Consider the following 27550-nt stretch of genomic DNA (forward strand, 5'->3'; position numbering starts at 1 on the left):
TTATGTAACTCACATTTTCCTGAGAAAGATTACTGGTTGCTCTAAGGCCCTCATCATGAACATGATTTTGCAGCTCCTGTATCATATGAGGTAAACCAGTGGACACAGCACGGAGTAAGACATACATATTTGCCATGTCTGAGGGGGAAAAATTTGATTATTAGATTTCAAAATATTTCAAAAATACTTTTAATATGTTAGGTAATATATATATGGTTCAAAATGCAGAAAGTCCCCCACACCTGCTTCCCAACCACCCAATCCTCCACCCTACGGAAATATTGTGGTTAATATTTTCTCAAAGCTGTTTCATGCATATTCAGGCAAATACACATATTCTTACTTCTTCTCCTTTTTATAAAATAGTGTAGTATATTTTGTGTATTACTTGCAACTGCAGAACACAACATTTTCAGTCAGAGATTTTTTTGTATCAGTACACAGAGCATTTCTTCATGTTTTACAACTGTACAGCACTCCATTATGTATTACAATTACTTAATTGATAGAAATTTGGCTGTTTCCAATCTCTTGATATTACAATGTTACAATTAATAACCCTTCACATAGACAAGACTAACTAATACTATAAATCCTTAGAAGTGGGATTGCTGTGTCAAAGCTTAATCTTCTAGAAGGGTCCTTCTTAAACAGAGCTCCCAAAAGCAGGGGGCTAGCTCCCTTGGCAACAATGTGTTATAAAACGTTTTGATCTTTGCCACTGAGAGGTGAAAAGGATATCTCAGTGTAAAGGTTTTTATTTTAAACTTTTAATTAAAGTATACATACAGAAAAACGTGTAAAACAAAAGTGTATATGTCAACGAATTATCACAAGTGAATACACACCCTCCCCACCGTGTAATTACCACCCAGGGTAAAAATCAGACATTACCTACACCTAGAAGTCCCCTTCACACCTCTTCCCAATCACTACTCCTCTTGCTCTTCTGCAAAGGTAATCACTGTCATAAGTACTAAACTACAGATTAGTGTTGCCTGTTTTGAACTATTCATAAAAATGGAATCATACAAGTCTTTCATTCAACATGTTTATAAGGTTCATATATGCATGATGTCGTGTGAAGATGTAATTTATTTGTTTTCACTCTTCTATTATATTCCATTGTATAAATAGACCGTATTTTATCCACTCTACCGTCACTGGACTGTTTCCAGTTTGGGGCTATTACAAATAACGCTATGAACATTTTTGTACATACGTGCATGCTCTTTTGGCAGGGAATTCTATATATGGGAGAGGAATGGCTAGATCATAATACATGCATACATTCAGCTTTAGCAGTTAATGTTAGTTTTTCAAAGCCCAATGTATAAGAAGTTCACACTACTCCACACACTTCCCAACAATTATTATTTTTAGTCTTTTAAATCTTATATTAAAATATAAGTATTGATATCTTAGTATGGTTTAAATTTGCATTCCCCTATTTTATGGGATTAAGTGCCTTTTTATGTTTATTGGCCATTCACATAATCTCTATTCTGCTGTGCCTGTTCAAATTTCTTGACCATTTTATATTTGGACATGAATGTTTTCTGGTCATTGAAAATATATTTCTGCCCTATGACTATCTTTTGATGATTCAAAGTTCTTATTTTTAATGCAGTCCACTTGATCAATGTTTCCTTTGTGGTTAGTGCTTTTGTGTCTTATTTAAAATATCTTTCCCTATTTCAAGGTCATAAAGTTATTCTTCAATATAATTTCCTAGAAGTATTATTGTTTTACATTTAGATCTAAAGCCGACAATGACTTGATTGATTCTGTATATGGTGTCTGAGGCAGAGATCAAATTTCACTTTTTTCCAAGTGAATATCCAGTGGACTTGGCAGTATGTGTTGAAAATACATTCATCTTTCACCCATCCCTCTGCAGTTTCCCTTCTGTCTTAAATCAAGTATCTAGTATGCATGAGTTATTTCTAGGCTATTTTATTCCACTGGTCTATTTGTTTATACTCATTGCCTTAATTACTGTGGTTTTACAACAAGTCATTCTATCCTGCAGATTTCCCATTGCAGCCATCAACACAGTCATGACTGTTCTTAATCTAAGAGTATAACTCAGAATTTAAAAAAATGTTTTTGGTTTTCAGTAGACTGCCCTGAGTCTATACATCAACACTGCTTTCAACAATGTTTAATTTTCTATGTAAGTCTGGCACATATCTTACTAGGTTTATTTCCTGCTACCTGAAAATTCTTAATGCTATTTTCTTTTTCTAAAAAATTCCACTTTTTCACTGCATATTACTAGCATCTCACTGTATTTATTTTGTATTGCACCTATTTAGAGTAAGATTGTGCATCTCCATATATTTAAAATTCATTTATATTTCCTTTTCATCTTCTTTGCCTTTTTCCAGCTGCTTATTAGAACTCTTAATGTGTTAAGGAAATTAGCCCTTGTGATACACAAAAATGTGCAATATTTTCCCAGTGGTTTTTTTTTAGTTCAGAATACACTTTCAGAATATATTTCTTTAAAATTGTCTTTTAAAATAGATTACTAATAAAGCATTTTATTATTTAAGAGACTGTGACTAAAATATACTTGAGATCTAAGGTAATTTGAAGACTATATAAAAAGTGGTTTATAATTTAATTTTTATTTACATTTTGAATGACTTACCATTTTTTTTCTCCTGTCGAATGATATTATGACATTCTGCATGTAAGAACTGTAAGTGGTCTGCTACCATTCGTTGCTGACATTCATGAATCACTTTAGTATATGAACTTGGGTTCAAGTACTTTCGACATCGAATTTCTTCATCTTTTAATCTACCTAGAACCTTTAGCAATATATTGTTATAGTCATAAACTAGTATAAGAAAAAACTGTAATATCAGTAAATACCTTAGGTAGCCTAATTTTAATGGCTCAATTAAACATGGCCAGGTAACAAATACGGATTACATAACAAATTTAAACCCACATTTCATAAATCATTTCAAATTCTTATTTAAGCTACTGTCATCTACATTTCACCACAGTCTTATGAACAATTTCTAATGGTCTTCCTTTTAACAGTTTGAGATATAATTTATATATCATATAATTCACCCATTTAAATTATACAAGACAATGGTTTTTGGTATATTATTACATCATTACTGTTTTAAAAACTGTGATAAATATATTTAACAAAATTGGTCATCTGAACCATTTTTAAATGTACAATTCTTTGGTATTAATTATATTCACAATGTACAACTGTATTTCCAAAATTTTTTCATCATACCAAGCAAAAACCCTGTAACATTAAGCAATAACTCACTATCCTCCCCTCCCAATAACTTCTAATCTACTTTCTGTCGCTACGAATTTACCTATTTTAGATATTTCATATAAGTGGAATCATATAATATCTTTACCAATGGTCTCTTTTTGAGAGTCAAGATACAATGAGGAGTGTATGCTTAACTTATCACTGTGAGCACTTTTCATGATTAAATCTAGATCCTTTAACTAGAGTCTCAGATGCAAAAAGGGATGAGCTGAGAATCACTGATTTAGTGTAATCTGCACTTAATAGATGAAGGAAAATGTCCTAGTTGACTTACTCAAAGTCCTAGAGCTAATAAGTTACAATAGCAGGAAAACAAACAGCTCAGACTTCTAGGCCTGGGCTTTATGAAATACATAAGTTTATCAGGAAGTGACGATACATCTTGACCTATGTTCCATGGAGACACAATATAGCTATTCTACCTACATTTTATCTTTCTTGGCTAAACTAGCTAACACAAATCATCCTACAAGAAAATGCTTGAGCCGTGGTTGGTGTGGCTCAGTGGACTGAGTTTGATTCCTGGTCAGGGCACATGCTTGGGCTGCGGGGAAAGATCCCAGGTTGGGGGCGTGTGAGAGGCAACAGATCGATGTGTCTCTCACACAACAATGTTTCTCTCCCTCTCTGTCTCCCTCCCTTCCCCTCCCTCTAAAAATAAATAAATAAAATCTTTCTAGAAAATGCTTGAAATCCAACACTGAGATGAAAAAAATAACATCATTAAAATTTCTAATATATCTTATATGATTACTGAATTTATACTATGATTATTCTTTTACTGAGAAAATATACATGGAATTTTAAATAATCAGTGTTGGTTTAATGATTAATTAAAATTTCCTATGGAGAAATTCAAATTTTTCTCAGCATTCCAAAAACTTAAGACAAAAAGAGTGACCTAAGTATCTATAGAAATATTACAGTTTTCCTCATTTTTCTTCCACTATAAAGGAAGAAAGATAAAAACCTAAATACCTACAGTCTATACTTCTTATTCCCTAAACATATCTACTAAGCACATAGATTATTTTGCCCAGATTGTGAATACACATTAATTTTAAAGACAAGCAAATCAAGCAATCAGAATTTATCAAAAAGCATCAACCATGATAAAAATAGGAATAGCATTTTTTCTCATGGAAAATGCTATAGGAAGAAAAATGATTTATCGATAGGCGATGCACATTAACTATAACTCAGGGTAATGACCAAACAGAAACTTTTACCACCAAAAAATATATTAACTAAGAAAACTGTTACATAAAACCACATCTGATATATATAATAATGTATTTAATATGTTTTCTCTCTTACCTTTTCCATGTACTGTGAGCAGTTTGATTCTTGTAATAAATTTGAAGCTTCTTGTTTATAATACTCTCCTGTTTCAGTCAGAAAGGGGGACTCAAAGATTTCCTGATAAAACTAAATAAATTAATTAAAATCATATTGAAAAAATTAAAACAAGTAATTTAAGAAAAAGGTCTGATTATTCATGCTTTTAAAGGAGGGTTTTTTACCTTTAAGGGGAATTTTTTCTTATACTGTTCAACATGAACAAAGGAGTTAATAACCCCATGGATTACTTTCTGGTTTGGATCTTCTCCACCACGATCACTAAAAGAAGGTGTAACAAAAAAAAAATATTCTTGAGAACACCAATTATCTATGGAAATACACTAAAGTAAGCCAAAATATGACTGCCTATTCTATTGGTCTAATCAAAAGGCATTTTAAATGTCAATGCATGCATGATGATTAAAAATAACTTTTTCATATAACAGCTGAATTAATATTTGATATTTAATGTATATATTAGATATCATGTCCATAAATACAAGCCTTGATTGTAAAATTTAACATATTCTGTTGATATTAAAATACTTTAATATTAGAGTAGATATCAGCCCATCATATTAAATTCAAGACCTTAATATCGATAGTTAAGAATATTTGAATTTCACCCTAGCTGGTGTAGCTCAGGTGGTTAGAGTGTTGTCCCATATACCAAAGGGTAATGGGTTCGATTCCCAGTCAGGGCACATACCCAGGTTGCAGTCTCGATCCCTGGTCAGGGTGAGTATGAGAAGGCAATTAATCAATGTTTCTCTCCCTTCCCCTCTCTCTAAAATCAATAAACATGTCCTTGATGAAGATTAAAAAACACTATTATTAGAAGAGTTGGTCTGAGAAATTCAGCCTTTGAACAATTACAAGTACACATAATTTTTTTGTTGCCTATAGTAACTTGATGGTACTCATCCCTCAGAGCTACACTCGATAGCACCTATCATTGACTGAAATGAATAAGAGCTGTGTTTTCTCTCTAAGAAATCTGTTAGAGCTGCTGAGTTGCTTTCCATTCAGGCACAAAGGTATTTATTTAGAAGTGCTGTGAGATGTTTTAGTATTTCTAAGTTCCTTTACAATTGCAAAGGGATCTAAAATCATCTCAATTGTTAATAATGAATCATGACTACATAATGAAGCTCCCGTAAACATCCCTAGAAGTGTTTGGGACACTTCTAGACTGATGAACATGTCCAAATTCCACAAAGGCAGAAGCTCCTGTGCTCCATAGATCCTTCCAGACCTCATCCTATGTACCTCTTCAACTTGCTGTCCAACTGTATCCTTTATCATATCTTTCATAATAAACTGGTAAAAATGAAAAAACTCATCTCTATTCATTTGACATTTGATAAGTTCCTTCTTAACAACACTACGGTGATGCAGATTTTAATCGTGACTTTTTAAATGTAAGTGGCTCTGGCAAGTTAGTTCAGTTGGTTCAAGTGTCATCCTGATACACCAAAGTTGAAGGTTCAAGCCCTAGTCAGAGCACACACAAGTATCAACCAAGAATGCACAAATAAGTGGAACAACAAATCAATCCCTCTCTCTCCCTCCCTCCTGTCCTTTCTTTTTCTCTAAAATCAATAAACTTCTATCAATTTGAGAAAAGTGAAAAAATTAAAAATGTAGGTGAATATTATTAGCCTTTCTAATTACAGAAATAGGGAAATAAAATAGAAAAATAATTTTTTTTTGCCTAAAGCCACAGTAAAACAGTCTGGCCCTAAGTTAAGAGTTTATCACTATAGTACTATGCTCAGTTTAAACCATTATACAATCAGAGGTTTACCTTCTTACTGGCAATTTTCCAGCAAAAATTAATAATTTTACAAAAAGTATGAGAAAATATATCATTAATATCATTCCCTAATAAACACTTTTTTGGTTTTTGTAATAGGATATAAAGATTTTCTAACATTTAAAAAAGTATTGAGGCCTTTATATATTAGTGTTCCTCCCTCTGCATCCCTCTTATCCTCTTTCATTCTTCCTTTAATTATCTGGGTATTCTGGGAAACATTTTTGTACATGAATTAATATGACTACAGTAATTCTGTCAGTCATAGAATGTTAGATGCAAAGCCTATATTTTGATATTACTAATAAGAACAGTAAGGTGACACAGTGAGCTCATTTCTTCTGCTCACATTCATCAGTTCCCTCTTAAGCCCAATGAGGTCTGGTGAAATAATGACCTAACCTATCTTATCTATTTGGAGCACATCACTTTTTTTTCCTTTTAATTTTGCCTAGGATCAAATGAAAATCAGCTAAGATGGAGAAATACCTGAAAAAGCAAGATCAGGTTACCTAAGATTCTTTTCATGACCAAATCCTATTGTCCCTGTTCATCACCAGGAAAACTTCCACTCCTGCTATTCTTAGCAATCTTAACATTTGATTCTCGTCACAAAAGGGCCAGAGAAGCTGGATTCAGATAAGGTACAGCCTAGAAAAAAACACTGATATTCCTAGTGCAAAAAATGCTATACAAAATCGTTATAAATACACTTCATTTCTATTAGGCTGACAGATAATGAAAATAAACAGTGAAATCATGCTAGGAGAAGCACTGAATAAAATAAGGTAGAACCATACCAAATAGTATATAGCAGTTTAAAAAGAATGAGTTACATCTGTATGTACTTACATAGAAAAGTACCAAGAAAAATAATTGAATTAAAAAGTAGTTAATAAGTATAAATATCATTTATGATTTTCAAAAGTTAGAAAAAAAACTTCACATTAAAAAAGAAAACAGAGGGATCCAAGATGGCAGCAGAGTAGGTGGAAGCTACTCTAACTTCCTCCCAGGACTAAGCTGGAATTATAACTATTATAGAAAAATAATCCTGAAGAACCAACTGAAGACTAGCTGAAGAGAAGCCTTATAACCAAAGATTTACAGAAGATACCTCATCATCACAGCGAGACAGGTAGGAAGTGTGGAGGCATGAGAGCACTGGCTGGGCTCCCATGGGTTGCAGCTGAAGTACTAGAGGGATATTTCAGGGGCAGGGTGAGTTCCCCCTGAGAAGTATGGGGTCTAACCCCCAAGCTGAGATTCCAAGCCTAGAGCACCAGAACCAGGAAAGGAACCCAAATAACATCTGGTTGTGAAAAGCAGTGAGATTTCTGTCTGCCAGGGAGAGATGGTAAGAGATGCAGACAGCCTCTTAAAGGGCCAACACAAAAATTTTGTTTGCAGCCACTTACCCTGGGCTCCAGTAGAGGGAGGGGCAGAGTGTTACATTTACACAATGGAATACTACCCTGATGTGCAAAGAAAGTAATTTTACCCTTTGCAACAGCATGGATGAACCTAGAGAACATTATATTAAGTGAAATAAGCCAGTCAGAGAAAAACAAACACCATATGATTTCACTCATATGTGGAATCTAATGAACAAAATGAACTAACAAGCAAAATAGAGACAGACGCATAGAGAGCAGGTTGTCAGCTCTAGGCAGGGAGTTAGGGTGGAGTTATCAAGCAAAACAAAAAAAGCCTCATGGACATGGACATGGACAACAGTGTGGTGATTCTGGAGGGGAGAGGGGTGGGTGCAGGTAGAAAAGGGTACAAGGAGGATAAATGGTAATGGAAAAATGTCTTTTAAAAGTTACACCTCGATAAAAAAAAGGGGGGGGGAAGGGCAATATTCTGTTTTGCATTTATTTCTGTATGTAGACATAAAAATTCAACAAATAAATTACAAAGATTTTTTAAAAGTCAACCAATGATAACAGGGATTACCTCTGTGAAGAGGAAGACTGAGGAAATGATCTGGAATATTCCAAATTTTTCAAGAATACATTCATGTATCATTCGTGTATTTACATTTTTCTGGAACTTCCTAACATACCAGACAGTAAGAAAACTAACAAGGGTCATAGCAAAAGGACTTCAGCCTAAAAACCAAAATGAGGCAATTTAAATTTTAGTAAAATAGATAATGAATAGAAATGTAGAGTACATATTTAAATCTAAAAGCTCATCATGATATATTGAAAAAAAAGCTAATTCATCACGTAATGAGGATGACAGCAAACCAACTTGTTACCCTGACGAGTAAAGAAAAGTAAATAAACAAACAGTTGTTCTGCCTTTCCTGTATGAACTTGACCATTGGATAACCAAACAGTAGATGAGGGTAAGCATTTCTTCATAAAATTATTCTAGGTGAAAAATAAAAACAAAATGACAGAATTAAAGTGACAGTTTTAAAAACCTCGATAAGCTAAAAAATGTCAGTATTTAGAACAGTGGCTCCTTACATCAAAATGATATAAGGAGACATTATTTTTAAAAATCTATACTTTTTCCAGAGGGAATCAACCTGAATCTGAGTAAGCTTTGCGATAAATACAGAGGACAATGGAACATATTTAAATTGTGCCTCCTGTGTGCCATCAGTAAAATACAGACCATGGGGAAGTTATCAAAAAGTAAATCACAAGGGAAAAAAAGGATGGAGGGGGGAACCTGCTGATTAAAAGATTTAAAAGACATGTAAAGGTTTTTTTAAGATGGACAAGACTAAATCGAGTCTATGAATCCACACAATAGTGATAAAATCATAAGAAACAGAGGAAAGTGATTACCTTAAAAGTAAGGATAGTGGCAACTTTTGGAGAGAGGTCATGGGACTCATGCCAGGGTTTTAGGAGTGGCTGGCATAATTCTATTTCCTGATTTGGGTGGTAGTAACAAGGGTATTCATCTTATAATAAATTCATTAAGCTGCCCAACTGTGTTGTATTCTGTATCTCTATTCTATTTTACACTAAAATGGTTAATTCACACACACACACACACACACACACACACACAAATCCAACAGAAAACTGTTATAATAATGTGATAGAACAAGGAAAAAGAACATGAGATGGATAAATTTACTATATAACAATAAAAATAATTAACCATGAAGATAACAATCCTAATGTTTATTCAATGAACAAGAGGCTCAAATGTGTAAAACAAAAACTAAGAATTCCAAAAAAGAAAATCAATAAATGTATTGATTTAGAGGTAGGAGGTTTAAAAACACATCTCTCAGAAAATGAGAAATACAAAAAAATGAAGACTATTAAGTTAGATTTTATTTTTACCTAAATTATATTTTCCCCAATGAAATCTCTAACATCTTAGTAATTAAGAAATACAAAAACATATGAACATATCAGAGAAAACATAAGTCGACTGAGAATCTATTTTCTGAATACATCTATGAATACTGTATCAAGAGTCTGCGATCAGTCCTGGGAAAGTAAAACTGCATAATCCCCAAAGGTATTAAAAAACTTGTTCCTACTAAAAGTCCTAATAAATATATTGCAGATACGAAAAACAATAGATATGTTCATTGCATCATTAGCAACTGTCAAAAGGCTGAGTTCATAAGAATCGGTTTTTAACACTCTCATTTAGTAACTTGATTTACTAGATGGACAAAATCCTTTTGGCATCAAATGAAAAATAACTGGTACCCATATCACAGAAGTGCGTAAAAATATTCTCTGAGGAACAAATTACTCCACTCTAGTTTTGAAAAACTTGTAATTTTCAATCAATTTGAATTGTATTTTGCTTCATACTCCTAACTGCTCTCTTAAAAAAAAATTCATTACTTGGAGTAGGAAATACTGGCAGTTATTTAACTATTATTTTCTTTGTTATTCTTAAATGGTTTTAAAATTTATTAATGAAGCTCTAACAGCCCTACAATGAGCTAAGTAAATTGTTTCCTTTATTTCCTTTAACTAATATTACCACATAGGAAACAATGTTTTAAAAACATTAGGATTTCTAGTCACTAAAAGAAAGACAGTCTGACCTTTGCAACACTGTCTCACCCTCCACATTATATAATCATACCTTAACCCTGAAAATGAATATGTCACATTACAGCAAAAAGAATAACTTGGCTAAAACTCTTAATTTTTTTCCTCCCTAAGGATTTTGAACCCATTCCAGCCCAATGAAAAACACTCTTGTCTCCCAGAACAAAGAATGAAAAGAAAAATAAAGGCAGAATAATGAAAATGAAAAGAAAGATACAATAGGGAAGGTAAACTACAACTAAGTCGGTTCTTTGCAAAAATCCAACAAACTACATAGATCTCTAAAAAAAGTGATCAAGAAAGGAAAAATGCAAATAAGCCATATTAACAATAAAGACATTATTCTGGGGGGGGGGGAGTTGTTTAAAAAGAAAACAATACATTAACCAAGTAATCAATGTTAACATCATGAGTAAAAACATGTTGATATCCTTTAGTCCTTGCTTTTATATGAGAAGGGCACATCACCTATGGCATTCTTCCAAAAAACCATTATCTCAACTTAATCATGAGAAAACATCAGACAAACCAAAACTGAGAGACATTCTACAAAATACCTGAGCAATATTCTTTTTTAAAAGTGTCAAAGTCACGAAACACAAGGAAAGACTAATAAAGAGGAAGCTCCCTGAAGATTAGTCAAAGGTATAGAGATGCAATACAGGCTGGTTCCATACCAACGTACAGCAGTTAAGAATCAAGAGGGATATCTCAGCCACAAAGGTCCCTCCTAAAGAGCTAGCCTCACACCAGGCTCTCCAGCTCAGAACATCAATGCCAGAAAGAGGAGCACACGGAACATCTGGCTGTGGAAATCCGCGGGGATTCCATCCATCCACAGACTCACTAGCTCACAGGCACTTACCCTGGGCTATGGCAGAGGGAGGATGGGGCGCAGGAGGTGCCAGAGACATAAAAGAAGATTGAATTATGTGGCTTCAGGGCAAAGGTTGGAGAAACAGATGCCATTTCCCTGTGTTGAGTCCTCCTCCCACATGGCCAGTAGGTGGGCACCATCATTCCTGTGTTGAATCTGTATTAACACCACTTGCCCCATCTCAGACCCGCGTCACCAAACTCACCACTTGAGACTTTCAGTGGCTGAGCCCTGTTGCTGAGTGGCCCCAGGCCTAACTGATGACCACTGACCTTTGTCCACAGCATGGCCTCTCCCACATGCCTCCTGGCCCAGAACAGGCTGCTACAAACCATGTATAATTGAGAAGGTTTTACCAGTTAGCAAGCACAGGCGTAATCACAGGCAATGGTTGACCTTGGCATGCACCAGAGGACCCAGAATCAACACATCAGTGGTTAACATCAGACCACAACAGAGCACTACCCAATTAACCCTAAAAGTGACATCCTCAAATGGCAGCCTCTAAAGACACCAGAGCCTGCTGGAACATGTACCGCTCTATGGAGTAAGCCCATACACAGCAGCTCCTAGACTGTGTTCATGACCAGTACTCATAGCCAGTCAGCCTGAGGGTCAGCGCCACCTACTGATGTGTCAACAGCAATCAAGACTCAACTACAACAGGAGGGCACACACAATCCACACAAAGGACACTCCTGGAGCACCTGGCTCAGGTCATCAGGTAGACTGTGCCAACAGGCCCCTCAGGACACCTAATATATAAGGCACCCTGTCAAGAGTGGGATGTAGCAGATATACCTAATACACAGAGACAAACACGGAGAGGCACTCAAAATAAAGGGACAAAGAAATACACCTCAAATGAAGGAACAGGAGAAAACTCCAGAAACAGAACTAAACCAACAAGAGACAAATAACCTAACAGATACAGAGCTCAAAACAGTGGTTATAAAGAATGTTCAAGGAACTTAGCAAGAACTTCAACAAAGAGTATATGTAAGAAAAGACACAGAAACTATAACAAGAAAACAGAAATGAAGAGCACAATTAAAGGAATGAAGAATACACTAGAAGAAATCAACAGCATACTAGATGAAGCAGAGGAATGAATCAGTGATTTGGAAAATGAGGTAGCAGAAAACACCTAATCAGAAGAGCAAAATGATAAAATAACCCAAGACTTCCGACCAAGATGGAGGTGTAGACAGACACGCTGCATCTCCCTCCACAACTAAGAAGTAATACAACTACCTCAAAACTAGAGACAACCAGAAGTTCCAGAAAATCGAGCTGCATGGAAGACCAACAAACAAATATATAAAGAAGAAATACTCATCCAGACAGATAGGAGGGGTGGAGTCGGAGTGGAAAAGGCACGGTGTGATGGCAGCAGCAGCAGGGGCAGTGGCAAGCCAGTGGAAAGTGGGGTCACACATTTTAAAAAGTAGAGAGAGACACGTGGGGAACACGCCCAGCACCAGACCAGACCGCACAGCTCACGGTTGCAGTGCTGGGGAAAATAGAGCCTCATTGCTTCTGACTATGCATACCAGTGGGGGTTGGGGTGGAGGAAAAAACTGCCGGTCTTTTAGTAGAGTCCATTTGTTTAAAGGGTCCCTACAGTCCTAGAATATCCACAGACTCACCAACTCTGGGAACAATGGTCAGGGAAACAGCTAAAGAGGCTCCAGGCCCATACGGAAGTGGGAGAAGTGCCTGGAAAGGGGGCGAGTGCTAAGCAAGTGACATTGTTCCCCCTCAGACCCCTCCCCCACACGCAGCGCCAAAACATGGTGAAACGAGTTTCCCGAAACTGATGAATACCTAAGGCGCTGCCCCTTACAATGTAATAGGTGCGACAGCTCTACCTAAGACACAGAGGCAAACAAAAACAAGAGCCTGTCAAGATGAGGAGACAGAGAGATATGGGCCAAAAGGAGGAATGGATCAAGGTTCCAGTGGGAGAACTAAGCGACGAGGAGATAGCCAACCTAACAGATGAGGAGATAGTCAACCTAAAAGATGAGGAGATAGTGAACCTAACAGATGTAGAGTTCAAAACACTGGGGATAAAGATGGTCACAGGCTTGACAGATATATTATACTTAAGTACGGCAATCGCATAAGGGAAGAAGTGAAGGCTACACTAAATGAAACGAAGAAAAATCCACACAAAACCAATGGTAAAGGGAAGAAAACCAGGGTTCAAATCAATGATGTGGAACATAAGGAAGAAAAAAATAATCAACCAGTACAGAATGAGGAAACAAGAATTGAAAAAAATGAGCAGAGGCTTAGGAACCTTTGGGATATCTTTAACCATACTAATATCCAAATCATAGGGGTGCCAGAAAGAGAAGAAGAAGAGTAAGAAATTGAAAGCTTATATGAAAAAATAATGAAGGAAAACTTCCCAAATTTGGTGAAAGAAGTAGACATACAAGTCCAGAAAGCAGAGTTTCCCCCACAAGCTAGACCCAAGGGGGACCACACGAAGACACATCATCATTAAAATGCCAAAGGTTCAAGTAAAAGAGAGAATGTTAAAAGCAGCAAAAGAAAAGCAGAGTGTTACCTACAAAGGGGTGACTATAAGACTCTCAACTGATTTCTCAGAAGAAACTTTGCAGGCAAGAAGGGACTGGCAAGCAGTATTCTATGTGATGAAAAGCAAGGACCTACAACCAAGATTACTCTGTCCAGCAAAGCTATCGTTTAGAACAGAAGGGCAGATAAAGTGCTTCCCAGACAAGGTAAAGCTAAAGACGGTCATCATCACCAAGCCATTATTATATGAAATGTCAAAGGGACTTACTTAAGAAAAATTCAAAATTATGAACATTAAAATGACAACAAACTCACAACTATCAACAACTGAATCTAAAAAATAAAAACAAAATCAAACTAAGCAAACCAGAATAGGAACAGAAAAGAGGTATGGGGATTATTTCGAGGGTAATCAGTTGGGAAGGGGAGAGGGAGAAATGGGGAAAAGATGTAGGGATCAAGAAGCATAACTGGTTGGTACAAAATAGACAGGGGGAAGTTAAGAATAATATAGGAAAGGGTGAAGCCAAAGAACTTATATGCACAACCCACGGACATGAACTAAGCAGGGGTGGGATTGCTGGAGGGAAGGGGATACTGGGTGGAGGAGAGCAAAGGGGAAAAAAATTGGGACTACTGTAACAACATAATCAATAAAATATACTAAAAAAAAGAAAAGTATAATCCCAAAATATGAGGATTAAGGGACTTCTGAGACAACATCAAGTATAAAACATTCACATCATAGGGATACCAGAAAATGATGAGAGAAAGCAAGGAACTGAAAAATACTGGAGACTTCCGGTCAAGATGGAGGCATAGGTTAACATGGCTTGCCTCCTCGCACAACCACATCAAAATTACAACTAAAACATAGAACCACCACCACTCAGAACCATCACAAATTGAGTTGAATGGAAGTCTGGCAACTACAGAATTAAAGAAAACACATTCATCTGTAGGGAACCACTCCTTGTGGTTTCAGGAATTGTAGCCCAATCCGTGAGCCACCTCCTGTCCGCGGAGGCCTTTAAGGCTCAGTGGAAAACCAAAAGGCTGTGAGGCAAAAAGGACTGGAGGCCACTCAGAGAGTTCCCATGGGAAATGGATTTAAAGAATGCATATTATACTTTAGAGCTTGCTCTGCTTTTCTTATCTTTTAGTTAACTATAAACAGTGTGTAGCTAAAAATGTATGAAGCCTTGCACCTGATGTCAGCATGGTGTCAGTATGTTTAGCAGACCCTGACACAGACTGGTCACTGTGTTCTTTACATTGATATCTATAATAAGTAACTGTCAACTGTAACCCAAGCATCTGAAAGCTTATTGATGATTCATAAGTCTTGACTGGTAGGAAGAGCAGAGATGTAGAATGTGACGGTTCTACATCCACATGTGTAGATAAAAATTTGGGAGATATCTCAGGAGTAAGGAGTTCCAGCCCCACATCAGGCTCCCTAATCCAGGGTTCCAGTGCCAGGAAGATAAGTCCCATAACTTTAGCCTGCAAAAACCTGTGGAGACTGATGGCGGAAGAAACTTTTGGAGTCCCAAGCAGTTCCCCTTAAAAAATCCACACACTGACTTACTCAGACTTACTTCGTCTGAACTCCAGCAGCAGGAGAGTAGCTTGAATGGCACCAATGGCACAGAGGAAGGAATTCAAGTGTCTGCTACCAGGGTGAGAGCTGGGGAACAGCTTACTCCCAGACAGAAAGGCGGCAGAAGTCATTATTCTTTTGCTGAATCCTCCCACCATAGAATCATAGAGCCAGGAGGCAGGTGCCATATCTGAGACTCCATCAACCTGGCTAACACTTTCTGCCTGGCTCTGGAGATCCTCTGAGACTCCATCCCACCCAACTTACAGGCTCACCAAAACTGTTAACTATCACTTGTCCAAACAAAGTAAGCAAACATTAAAAACAGAGACAGAATCAAGGATATGGAGAGCATTTTGATTTTTGCCAGATGGGAGGGGGTGTGGGGAAATGGGTGAAGAGATGAAGGGATTAAGAAGTACAATTAGGTAGTTACAGAGTAGCCACGGGATGTAAAGTACAGTACAGGAAATGCAGTTGTTAAAGAACTTATATGCATGACCCATGGACATGAACAATGGTGTGAGGACTGCCTAAGGGAGTTAAGGTATGCTGGGGGAAGGGGGGGGCAAAGGGGAAGAAATTGGGACAATTTTAATAGCATAGTCAATAAAATATAATTTAAAAATATATATTGTAATAAATAATGATCAGAAACTTCCCTAACCTGGTAAAGGAAATGACATACAAGTCCAGGAAGTGCAGAAAATCCCAAACAAGATAAACCCAAAGAGGCCCACACCAAAGCATATCATAATTAAAACAGCAGAAATTAAAGACAAAGAGAGAATCTTAAAAGCAGAAAGAGAAAAGCAGTTAATTACCTACAAGGGAGCTCTCATAAGACTGTCAGCTTATTTCTCAACAGAAAGTTTTCAGGTCAGAAGGATCTGGTACAAACTATTCAAAGTGATGAAGGTAAGGACCTACACCAAGACTACTCCACCTAACAAGAATGTTATTTAAAATGAAAGGAGACACAAAAAAACTTCCAACACCAAAAACAAATAAACCTACTGAAGTACTACCAGTATTACAAAAAGTATTAAAGAGACTTCTCTAAGGAGAAGGGGAAAAAACATAACTAGGAATAATAAATGGCAACAACTATGTACCTATTAATAATCACTTTAAATGTAAATAGATTAAATGCTCCAATCAAAAGACATAGGGTGCCTGAATGAATAAGAAAATAAGATGCTTACACATGCTATCTACAAGAGATTCACTTCAGATCTAAAGGCATACACAGACTGAAAGAAAAGGGATGGAAGCAGATCAATCTGATGAAAGAATAACCCTTGTAAATATTTATGTGCCCATAATGGGTGCAGCTAAATTTAAAGCAAACAATTGACAGACATAAAGAGAGAGACTGATAGTAATACAGTCATAGCAGAGCACTTTAAAACCCCATTGTTATTAATGGATAGATCTAGACAGAAAATCATAAAGAAAAGAGTGACCTTAAATGACATATTGGACTAGATGGATTTATTTGATATTTTTAGAGTATTTCACCCCAATGCAGAATGATACGAGGTCTGTCCAGGAGCTATCCAGCCATGTAATAAAAAAAAAATTAGAGACTCTGAAGAAGATACAAGATATAAGAAACATTGTACATACAACAATGATGCCTCAGTCCCCTTCAATGTAGGCACCTTGTAACTTCATACAGTTCTCCCAGTCACCATCAGCAGCCCCATATTTTCCTGAATCTCATCAATGGTATAAACTCTCTTCCCTTTCAATCTGGACTGTAGTGGGGCTGAGTCACCTGGATGATTTGATGTTTTGCCAAAAAACTCTGCATAGGATGTGATGCATGAGTGGACACACTGTCATGATGAGGCTGCCAATCACCAGTAGCCCCTAGCTGCAGCCTTCTGAATCATCCTAATGGTTTCCGCAGAGGAATGTTCAAGCTTAATGCAAAACGTGATGCAGGTTCATTGCTCTAATTGCTCAGTCATTTTGAATGCTATAGCCACACAGTACACATACTCACTCAACAGTGTCTACTGCCCCCACTGACCAGTACAGTGAAGTCGTCATTGGTCATTGTTCATGTATGTTCATTCCAGTCCGCTCTCCTTTGCTGCCATGTTACATCAATGTCACACAAATCATTTCCCATATATTAACAATGACTGGACTTTTTCCAGACAGACCTAGTAAACATTCTTTTCAAGTGCACATGGAAGCAGATAAGATATGGAAGCAACCTAAGTGCCCATTAATGAATAATTAGATAAAGAAGTTGTGGTACAAATACTAATGGAATATTACTTGGCCACCAAAAAAGAAGGAAATCTTACCATTTGAAACAACATGAATGGATCTAGAAGGTATTATGCTAAGTGAAGTAAGTCAGAGAGAGACAAATACCATATGATTTCACTTATATGTGGAATCTAAAGAACAAGATAAATAAACAAAGAAGAAACACAGATGCAAAGAACAGACTGATGGTTACCAGAAGGAAGGGGGTTTGAGGGCTGGGGTGAAAAAGAGGAAGGGATTAAAACTTACACACTTGTAGTTACAAAATAGCCAAAGGGATATAAAGTACTGTTAAAGGAAAATAGTCAATAATATTGCAATAACTATGCATGGTGCCAACTAGGTACTGGACTTATCACTTCATAAATGATATTAAATGTTTAATCACTGTGATATATACCTGAAACTAATATAAAAACATATTGAATGTCAACTGTAATGTTAAAAACATTTTAAAGAAAAAAATAAATTCTCACAAGAGAGGAGGCGACAAGAGAGACATGACAGCTAACTACAAAGTAGTGACTTAGATGGAATCCAGGGGCAGAATAAGAACATTAGTGAAAAAACTGGGAAAATTGAAAAAAGGAATGCCTATCATCTCACTGATAGTATTACACCAATGTACACAAACATACCATGGGTTGTAAGATGGTGGAGGTAGGGAAGCAGGATGAAGAGGAACAGGAACTCCCTGAACTAGGTTTGCATCCCCTCTGTAAATCTAAAGTTATTTCAAATGAAAAGTTTTTTGAGGAGAATATGGTCAACAGTGACTTTTCAACAATTTTAAACAGATAATTCACAACTGATTTAAGAAGAAATATTAAATTTAACTAAACTGTAGAAAAAACTGCAGCAGTGTTAAAAATATTATTTTCAAAGTTTTTTCTTACAAAGAAACCCTAGCTCCAGATGCTTTTGCAGTTTTATTGAACACTCAAAAAAATTGATTATTCAAATTTCATACAAACTTATTTATTAAAAAGAACAGAGGGAATACCCCCTAATTCAGCCTATGAGGATAAACCTGATGCCAAACCCAAAGATACAAAATTATAAATAAAATACCTGCAAATCAAATGTAACATGTGAAAATTATAATAAACAAAAGCCAACCTGGCTTTTATCCCAGTTAAGCAAAGCTAATTTAATATCAGAATATCTATAAATGTAATTCACATTAACTGATTAAGGAAAAAAACATATAATCACTCAGCAGATATATGAAAGTCATTTTTCAAAATTCAACAGCAATTTCAATTAATTTCACTATTCTGATAAAGAGTAGCCATTAAAAAACTAGAAAAATCACCTTAAATAGATAAGTATTACACATGTAAACTTTAAAATCAGAAATGAGACAAAGATGCTCATTCTCCATCACTTCTCTTCAACATTGATTTGGGGGGATGGAAGAAAAGGAGATGTGTGTGCAGGCATGCACACACACAGATTATCATAGCTTACACAGAAAACACAGAACTATGCAAAAATTCTTAGAAATTATAGAATTTAACAAGGTGGCTGAATAAAAGATTTTATACAAGTCAGTTGTATTTCTACAAATTAACAGAAAACAAACAACAAGTAATTATAACAGAACAAACTTTTGTAATGATATCAAAGAATACCAAGTACCCCGAAATAAATCTCACAAAAAGCCTTCAGGACTTTTACACATAAAGTTATAAAAACTTACTAGGAGCTATTAAAAGAGAGGAAGAGTTAATACAGTGAGATGTACTGGGACCCAGGATGAATGTAGGTAAGTGAACAGTAAATAAGGTGATAAGAAATCAAATTTGTAGTAAATACCCTCAGCTAGATCTGAAAAGATTTTATTCTGTAAATCTGGTGAAGCTCTTTCCACAAAGAAGTTCTATGTACAATAACAAAATATTTCCTTGTTAGTAGCAATGGCATGAAATATAACTTGAGCAAACTATTTTTAAGAAGACATAATATATGGGTAAGACCACAGACTTACAGACCAAAATGACCTTCTAATTCTCATTCTACCATGTACTAGTTATGTGACATGAGTAGTTGATTACACTCTTAAGCCTCATTTTCCCCACTTGTGAGCTGCACCTATGATAAAATTCACCATCATATGCTACTACAGAGATCAGACAATATTTCAAATGGGGAGTATCTACCACAGTCACTCACCCATGTAATGCAAGTTATGGTATCTAGCCATGTTAGTTCAAATGAAAATGAATAAGTATAGGTTAAAGCAATGCAGTGAAAAGACCCAAATTGAAAGTGTAAAGGCACAGAGTCTCTTTCCTTAGCTATATCAATATATCATTTATCCTCGCTGAAGTTCAATTTACTTATAAATAAAATTTGCTCTGCCTCCTTAAGATCAAATAAAGAAATATGTGTAAAAAACACTAGAATACTCAAATCATTATAAAACTAAAATGTATTCATCCTTAAGCTAAAATATTAGAGCTAGGAGTGGAAGAAATGTTCTGTGGATTAAAAAGATATGCATAATGGATTTAGAGGTAGAAAAACCCAGATTTGAATCCTTGTAATTAAGAAAATGGGGAATGAAGGCAAATCACCCTTGTTTAGAGCACCACCTCTCACATCTTCATTTGTAAAATAATAGCAACCTTCTAGGGTTGTGAGGATTAAATGAAATAATGCATGTAAAGCTCTTAGAATGATACTTAGAACATAGTTCCCAGATATAATTTTATTATTATTATTAAGCCTTAAATTTCCTTAACTATAAAATGTGGGACAATGCCTATCTAACAGAGTAGACATGGAAAATAAATATGAGTAAACCATGTCAAATAATATTTTAATGGAACCTGATTATAACAATAAGACTAAGACAAATTAAATTAGCCTCACATATCTGACCATGTATCTCTATGTCTTTTCCAGAATTAATGTATTATAGTTTTATTATTTTTCTTAGAGATTTTTTAAAATTTTTCATCAAATTCATTTTTTTAAAGATTTTTTAAATTTATTTTTAGAGAGGGGGGAAGGTAGGGAAAGAAGCATCAGTGTATGGTTTCTTCTTGTGCACCCCCAACTGGGGACTTGGCCTGCAACCCAGGCATGTGCCCTGACTGGGAATCAAACTGGTGACCTTTTGGTTCATAGGTCAGCACTCAATCCACTGAGCAACACCAGCCAGGGCATCAAATTCATTTTTAATAAGCTAACAATGACACTCAAGAAAAATTTACTAGATTGGAACACGATTACATTAAAAGACCTTTCAAAAGAGTGCATTTAGAAAGTTAATTATTTTCATTATACTTTTAACATAAAATAGCTGAATTCCAAGTAAAAAAAAATAGTATTTCTTAGCAAAAGAAATTATATTAGAACCTACAAATCTTGTTGGGAGTGTTCTTTTTAGTCATAGCTTAGCAGTGAAAAAAGAAAGCAAAAAAGTTGTTCCACCTCACCGCTCCACTACTGCCTTTTCTCTCAATCAGTCCATCATTGGAAACAATGTAATCACTAAAAGGGTAAGTAACAATTTTTTTAAACCAATTACTTTAAAATAGTCTTTTAAATCTCTTTTGTGGCTTGGTTTTGGGTTTTTTTTTTTTAACCCCTTATTTCCTACTAAAAGTTCCTTACATAGAAAACTCCACAATTGGGTCTTCTTAAAGAAAGCAGATTCACTAGAGAACAAAATAAACAAACAAAAGAAAAAAAACTCATAGATACAGAGAACAGACTGTGGCTGCTAGAGGGGAAGGGGGTTGAGGGATCAGTGAAAAAGGTGAAGGGATTAAGAAGTAAGTACACATTGGTAGTTACAAAATAGTCATGGGGACGTAAAAGTACAGCACATAACATATAGTCAATAATACTGTAACAACTATGCATGGTGCCAGGAGGGTACTGAAAATATCAGGAACACTTTGTAAAGTATATGACTGTCTAACCAATATGCTGTGTACCTGAAACTAATACAAAATAATATAGAATATAAACTGTAATTGGATAATAAAATAAAAATTAAAAAATTTTTAAAATAAAGGAGAAAAAAAGAAAGCAGATTCAGGTGCAGTGGTCATTATTACACTGCAATTCACTGGTCTAAGTAATCCCTATAACATCAGTTTCAGTAACCTGGAATTTATTATATACACATCTGCATAACTGACTTTTAGTGCTTTTGATTCTCCAAAGCAAAGTTCTTTTGATTTTCCAAAGATTAGTAAGATTCTTTTAAGCCAGAGCTGATCCACGAATATTCTATTCTGGACTCCATAGGAAAATGTGCTTTGTTTCAAACTCTATTCACACAGCAGTTAGGTAAAGAGTCAACCACTCTGGGCCAAGAGTAGAGTGGGAAGCTATTTTCCCATAAATTTACCTGACAATAGGCAAGTCATTGGTTAACAGTGGGAAGAAATAAGTAACTAACTAGAATAATCTGCTTTCTTGAATAAGTTTACCCTCATCAGGATTTAAACTGAGAGAATATGTTCAAAGAACTCAAGCCCCTGGCCAGATAGGTCAAGGTTGCAGTTTTGATCCCCAGTCAGGGCACATACAAGAAGCAACCAAAGAATGCATAAATAAGTGGAACAACAAAATCACTGTTTCTCTCTCTCTCTCCACCCCTTCCTCTCTCTAAAATCTTTCATTTTTTTCAAAAGACTCACATTTTAAAAAAAGAACTCAGCACTGCCTTGGAAGGTCCAACAAGTTTCAGGACTGAAAAACGATAAGTCACTTCCTTTAGGGACTTATTTATTTACTACGTATGTTTAAGCTATAAATAAAAACCAAAGACCTGCCCAAAAAATTAAAATAACGCCTATGTCTAGTCAACAGCCAAGCAACTGTACACTATTTTAAACCATACCAAATAGCAAATTAGAACTGACTCAAGAAAACAAATGTCAGAACTCACTTTTTGATTTCTCGAAGCAACATTCGGATAAGGATGATCTGAAGAGGTTCAACCATCAATTTCCTCCACATATCCAATGCTAGCTGCCCGGAAAAATAAAAACCATCAAGGATGAGTTACCTTTTTTTTTTTTTAAACATTTAAGACTTTTAAAAAAATATCCACCAAAAAAAGTATTTATAACTAATATTTGAAAATTCATATAAAAATTGAATGTAAGAAAAATTAATATCTAACTTTAAATGACATCATATCAGACTTGTACAAAGAACAAAATTAAGGTTTTTTGATTAGTTGAAAATTTTACCAAAATAATTTATTTTTATAAAACCTTATTTGATTATCAAATGCTCAGTATTAATGCCAAGATTGTAACAAAGGAATTATATTAAATAAAATAATGTAATTTGGCTGTTAGCTAACTTTTTAAATTATAAAGCCTCTCATATAAACATAAAAAAAAAGTCAGTTTAAAGAATAATGAAATAAAACACCCCTGGATTCGCCAACCAGTTTATGAAATACAACTTCACCATTACTATTGCCTATCAGAGGTTTTCACTATCCTGAACTTTATGTTAAATCATTCCTTTCCTTATTATTCTACCAAATGTGCCAGTGTCCCCATATAATATTTTTGAAATCAACCATTTCTGACCTTGATAACAAAATCATATTGTATACTCTGCTATGTATGATTTTTTAAATTTTAACTGTTACTGAACTCAATCTAAATAGAAATATACAGCTATATATAGTTCAATCACTGACATTGCTATATAGTATCCTATTGCATAAATGCAGCATAACTTACTTTTCCTCTTTACTGCTGATGACATGTTTGTGATTCCAAGTTTTTTGCTACTGAGAAAAAAATGCTGCTATTCTTGTATATCTCTTCTGGTGAACATAAGCAAGAAATTCCAAGATAAACACCTATGAGTGGAGATGATGCGCTATAGGATTCGGAACACATGCAGCTTTACTAAGTAAAGCCAAATGGTTTTCCAATTTACACTGACATTAGCAATGAATAAGAGTTCCTTGAAACAAATGTGACTGCCAGGTTTTAGTCACACTTTGCCACTCTGTTGGATGTAAAATGGCATCTTTTTGTAATTTTAACTGGCATTTTATGAAATGAAATTGGGTGTCTTTTTATGTTTACTATGTATCTCAGTTTTTTCCTGTGAAATTCATTTCTTTTGCCCATTATTCCATTAATGATTGTCTCATTCTTAATGAAACCTAGGATTCTTTATACATTGTAGAAATTAATCCCTTGACAGTTCTACATATTGCAGTTGTCACAGTTTGTGGACTTTTTTTTTTTTTATAGTAGGTTTTTAGTAAAAATATATTGTAATGTATTCAAGTTTAATAATTTTTTCCTTTACCATTTGTATTTTTTGTGACCTTTAAGAACTCCTTCCCTACCCTAAGGTCATAAGATATGGTCATAAGAACTTAAGGTCTTCTATTATTGTTTTCCAAGAGTTTAAAGTTTTCCTTTGACATTTAAACCTTTAAACTCCAATATATTTTTTTCCATACAAAGTACAAATTATTCCAGCATCAACAACTGATTGCTCTGTTTCTAACTGAAGTGCATCCATAGAGGTGTAAGTCTGTCTTTAGCCTCTCTATTCTGTTTCCCTGGAGTATCTCTATTCTGATCCATGGGTAACTCCATTTCAAAAAAGCAAAAGCATGTCTTCTTACAAGAAACAACCTCCAAGTTTTGCCTTTCTTTTTTTTCTCTCTCTTTCTTTATAAATAGCATGGACAGGGAAAAAAGAAGGTAATACATAAGAAAATGAGATTTTTTATAGCTATCATAGGAGGGCAGACTGGTAAAGCCTTTTGAAAGGCAAGATGTAGAAAAAGCTTTAACCCAGAAAATCATCTTCCAGGTATCCACTCTATGAAAGTTTCTGCCTATGTATATAAAGATATATATATATTCTCACACACATATACACACACACACACAATCATATAAATATAAATGTAATTTCATGAATGTAACATTTTTGTCTCCTTTGTTCACTACTGTATTCCTAACATATAGAACAGTGCCTGGCACACAGAGGGGTTCAAAAATATTTAATAAATAAACAACACTGTTCACTGTAGTATTATTTATAATAACAAAGAAACTGAAAAGAGGAATAGTATAACTAATAAATTATGATTATATCCCTGATGTAGAATATTAAGCTCTCACAAAAAAGTAAACTTATGCAAAAAGAACTCCTAAACATGTTAACAAAAAAGGTATAAAATACAAGTTGGAGAACTTTAAATATGGTATAACACCATTGTTTAAAAATAAAATAAAAACTACTATGCATGTATAGATGAGTATATGCAGATGAATGCATAAAATTCAGAAAAGATATAAACCAAATTGCTTATAGTGATTTCCTCTGGGAAAAGGAGCAGACTTGATGGTGCTGGTAATAAGGAACAACATTAAGTAAAATATTCACTTATAAACCTAATAAATAAAATCACTACTGTCCAGATTTTGGTATCCTCACTGATGTACTTCACAATATCCTTTTTCCCTTACAGTTTTATTCCTATTAAATATATAATGTTATGCCCAATTGCTTTATGAACCATTTTTCCCTTTGTTAAAAATTCCTATGAACTATTTATTACCACTAATTTATTCACTTGCCTACCTTTATAACAAAATCATACTGGATATATTCTTGTATGTATGATTTTTTATTGTTGGCTATCAGAAATTTCGATTACTTACCCATTAGTCATCCATATTAGCAATGATTGCAAGGAATATTTTCAAACACATTTTCCACGCATACTTATTATTTTCACAGAATAAATTACTAGACCTGGAATTACCTGGTCAATCAATAAGTATTAAACATTTTAAGGTCTACTGAAAGACATGACAAATTTCTTTCTAAAAAGATCATTCTAATTTAAATCTCTACTAATGCTGCATCTTACTTTTTCCTTCATTGACAATCATCACAATTTAAAATTAATTCTTTACATATTTGGCATCTGCTTTCCTGTGAGGATAGGACCCTTCTATCTATTCACCAGTGAATCTACAATGTCTGGCTGCTCAACAAATATGTATTACATGGATAAGCAAACATTATAACAATGTATTTCTTTCACAATCAATATATGCATTATGTAATTCTACACATTTAAATTTGCACTGTACCTCAAGAATCTGAGTGAATTAAACAGCACACCTCATTGTTTTGCTCTGAATTTAATTATTTTTAAGTTAAAATAAATTTGTTATAACCATAAATTTGTATTTATTATCTTTTAGGCTCTCTTTTAAGTCCATGTCCTTTGCACTTTTTAACTACAAGAGTCTCAACATTTTCCAAATACTTTTCATGAGCTTTGTCACATAGTAGATATAATAACGTAGTATTAATTTACTTATTAAAATGATACTCATCATATCTTTTCTGCTTTTCTTGTCTATTCGAAGATTCTTAGGAAATCATTACAGTATTTTACTTACTTAACATTTAGGATGTTTTAAATTTTGACAATTTTGAGACAGTCAACTCAGTTAAAAAAAAAGAGACAGTGAATCAAATTACCTAAATCAAAAAAACATTCTTATATTTGCCAGTAATTTAAAGGATTTCCTACCTCTCCTATTTCCATAAGTGGTTCATTCATATCTACACCACCATAGCCATACTGAAGATCAGCTTCTGTCAATTTATTTTTTTTAATAAACTGGGTGTTTAGATACCTGAAAAAGAAATGTAATAACATTTGACAGTATGTCAAAATCAACAGGAAAACAAATAACTTGCAACTCTAGAACAATAATTTTAGGGTTATAAATAAACTACAGACCAGTTCAGTAGTATATCCAAAAGAAATTAAGTAAAAATTTAAAATATAAAAATTATCAGCCCAACTTTCTGTGCAAGGTCCTAAGAAACAAAGAATAAAACCTATAGCCCTGGCTGGAGGGCTGAGCGCCAGCCTGCAAAGCGAAACATAAAGGTCCCCAGCTCGATTCCCCATCAGGACACATGCCTGGGTTGTGGGTCAGGTCCCCGGTTGGGGGCGTGCAAGGAGGGACCCATTGATGTTCCTCTCTCAAATGGATGTTTCTCCTTCGCCCTCTCTTCAACCCTCTCTAAAAAATAGATTCCGGCCAAGGTGCAGGTGTAGACAGACTTGCTGCATCTCCCTCCACAACTAAGAAGGACTACAACTACTTCAAAACTAGAGACAACCAGAAGTTTCAGAAAATCAAGCTGCATGGAAGTCCAACAAAGATATAAAAAAGAAACACTCATCCAGACAGGTAGGAGGGGCGGAGCCAGGGCGGAGCGGACACAGTGTGGGGGCAGCAGCAGCAGTGGCTGTGGCCAGAGGGCGGAAAGCACAGTCACACATTTTTAAAAAGTAGGGGACTTTTGGCCAAGATGGAGGTGTATGTAGACACACTGTATCTTCCTCACAACTAAGAAGGAATTTACAACCACTTCGAAACTAAAAAACCCCAGAAGATCCAGAAAATCGAACTACCTGGAAGTTCAACAAACAAAGAAATAAATATTCAGCCAGACAGGTAGGAGGAGCGGCGCTGCAGCTGCAAGGGTGGCGCTTGGTGGCAGCAACTGGCAACAGGGGCAGCATCATAGGGACTGTAACCACCACAAAAAGCACAGTCATACATTTTAAACCAGGGAAGCAATCCCAGCCCAGGACCAGAGGAATCCCAGCGCCAGACCAGACCAAGCAGCTCATGGTTCCAGTGCCAAGGAATATAGA

General features: G+C 35.2%; 1 protein-coding gene across 3 annotated transcripts in view; it reads right to left on the minus strand.

Moving 5' to 3' along the window:
- Positions 1-27550, minus strand: part of CUL2 (cullin 2) — a 134387-nt gene that overhangs the window by 51073 nt on the left and 55764 nt on the right. For all 3 annotated transcript variants that reach the window (XM_090266194.1, XM_090266193.1, XM_090266195.1), the window contains exons 5-10: positions 26408-26513; positions 22751-22833; positions 4840-4936; positions 4634-4744; positions 2657-2819; positions 14-138 (exon numbers count right to left, since the gene is read on the minus strand). In XM_090266194.1, coding sequence (XP_090122320.1) covers positions 14-138; positions 2657-2819; positions 4634-4744; positions 4840-4936; positions 22751-22833; positions 26408-26513 — 685 coding nt within the window. The remainder of the gene's footprint in view (positions 1-13; positions 139-2656; positions 2820-4633; positions 4745-4839; positions 4937-22750; positions 22834-26407; positions 26514-27550) is intronic.

The sequence above is a fragment of the Furipterus horrens genome, unplaced genomic scaffold (genome assembly GCF_987537825.1).
Source record: "Furipterus horrens unplaced genomic scaffold, mFurHor1.1.pri manual_scaffold_2, whole genome shotgun sequence".
Classification (NCBI taxonomy): domain Eukaryota; kingdom Metazoa; phylum Chordata; class Mammalia; order Chiroptera; family Furipteridae; genus Furipterus; species Furipterus horrens.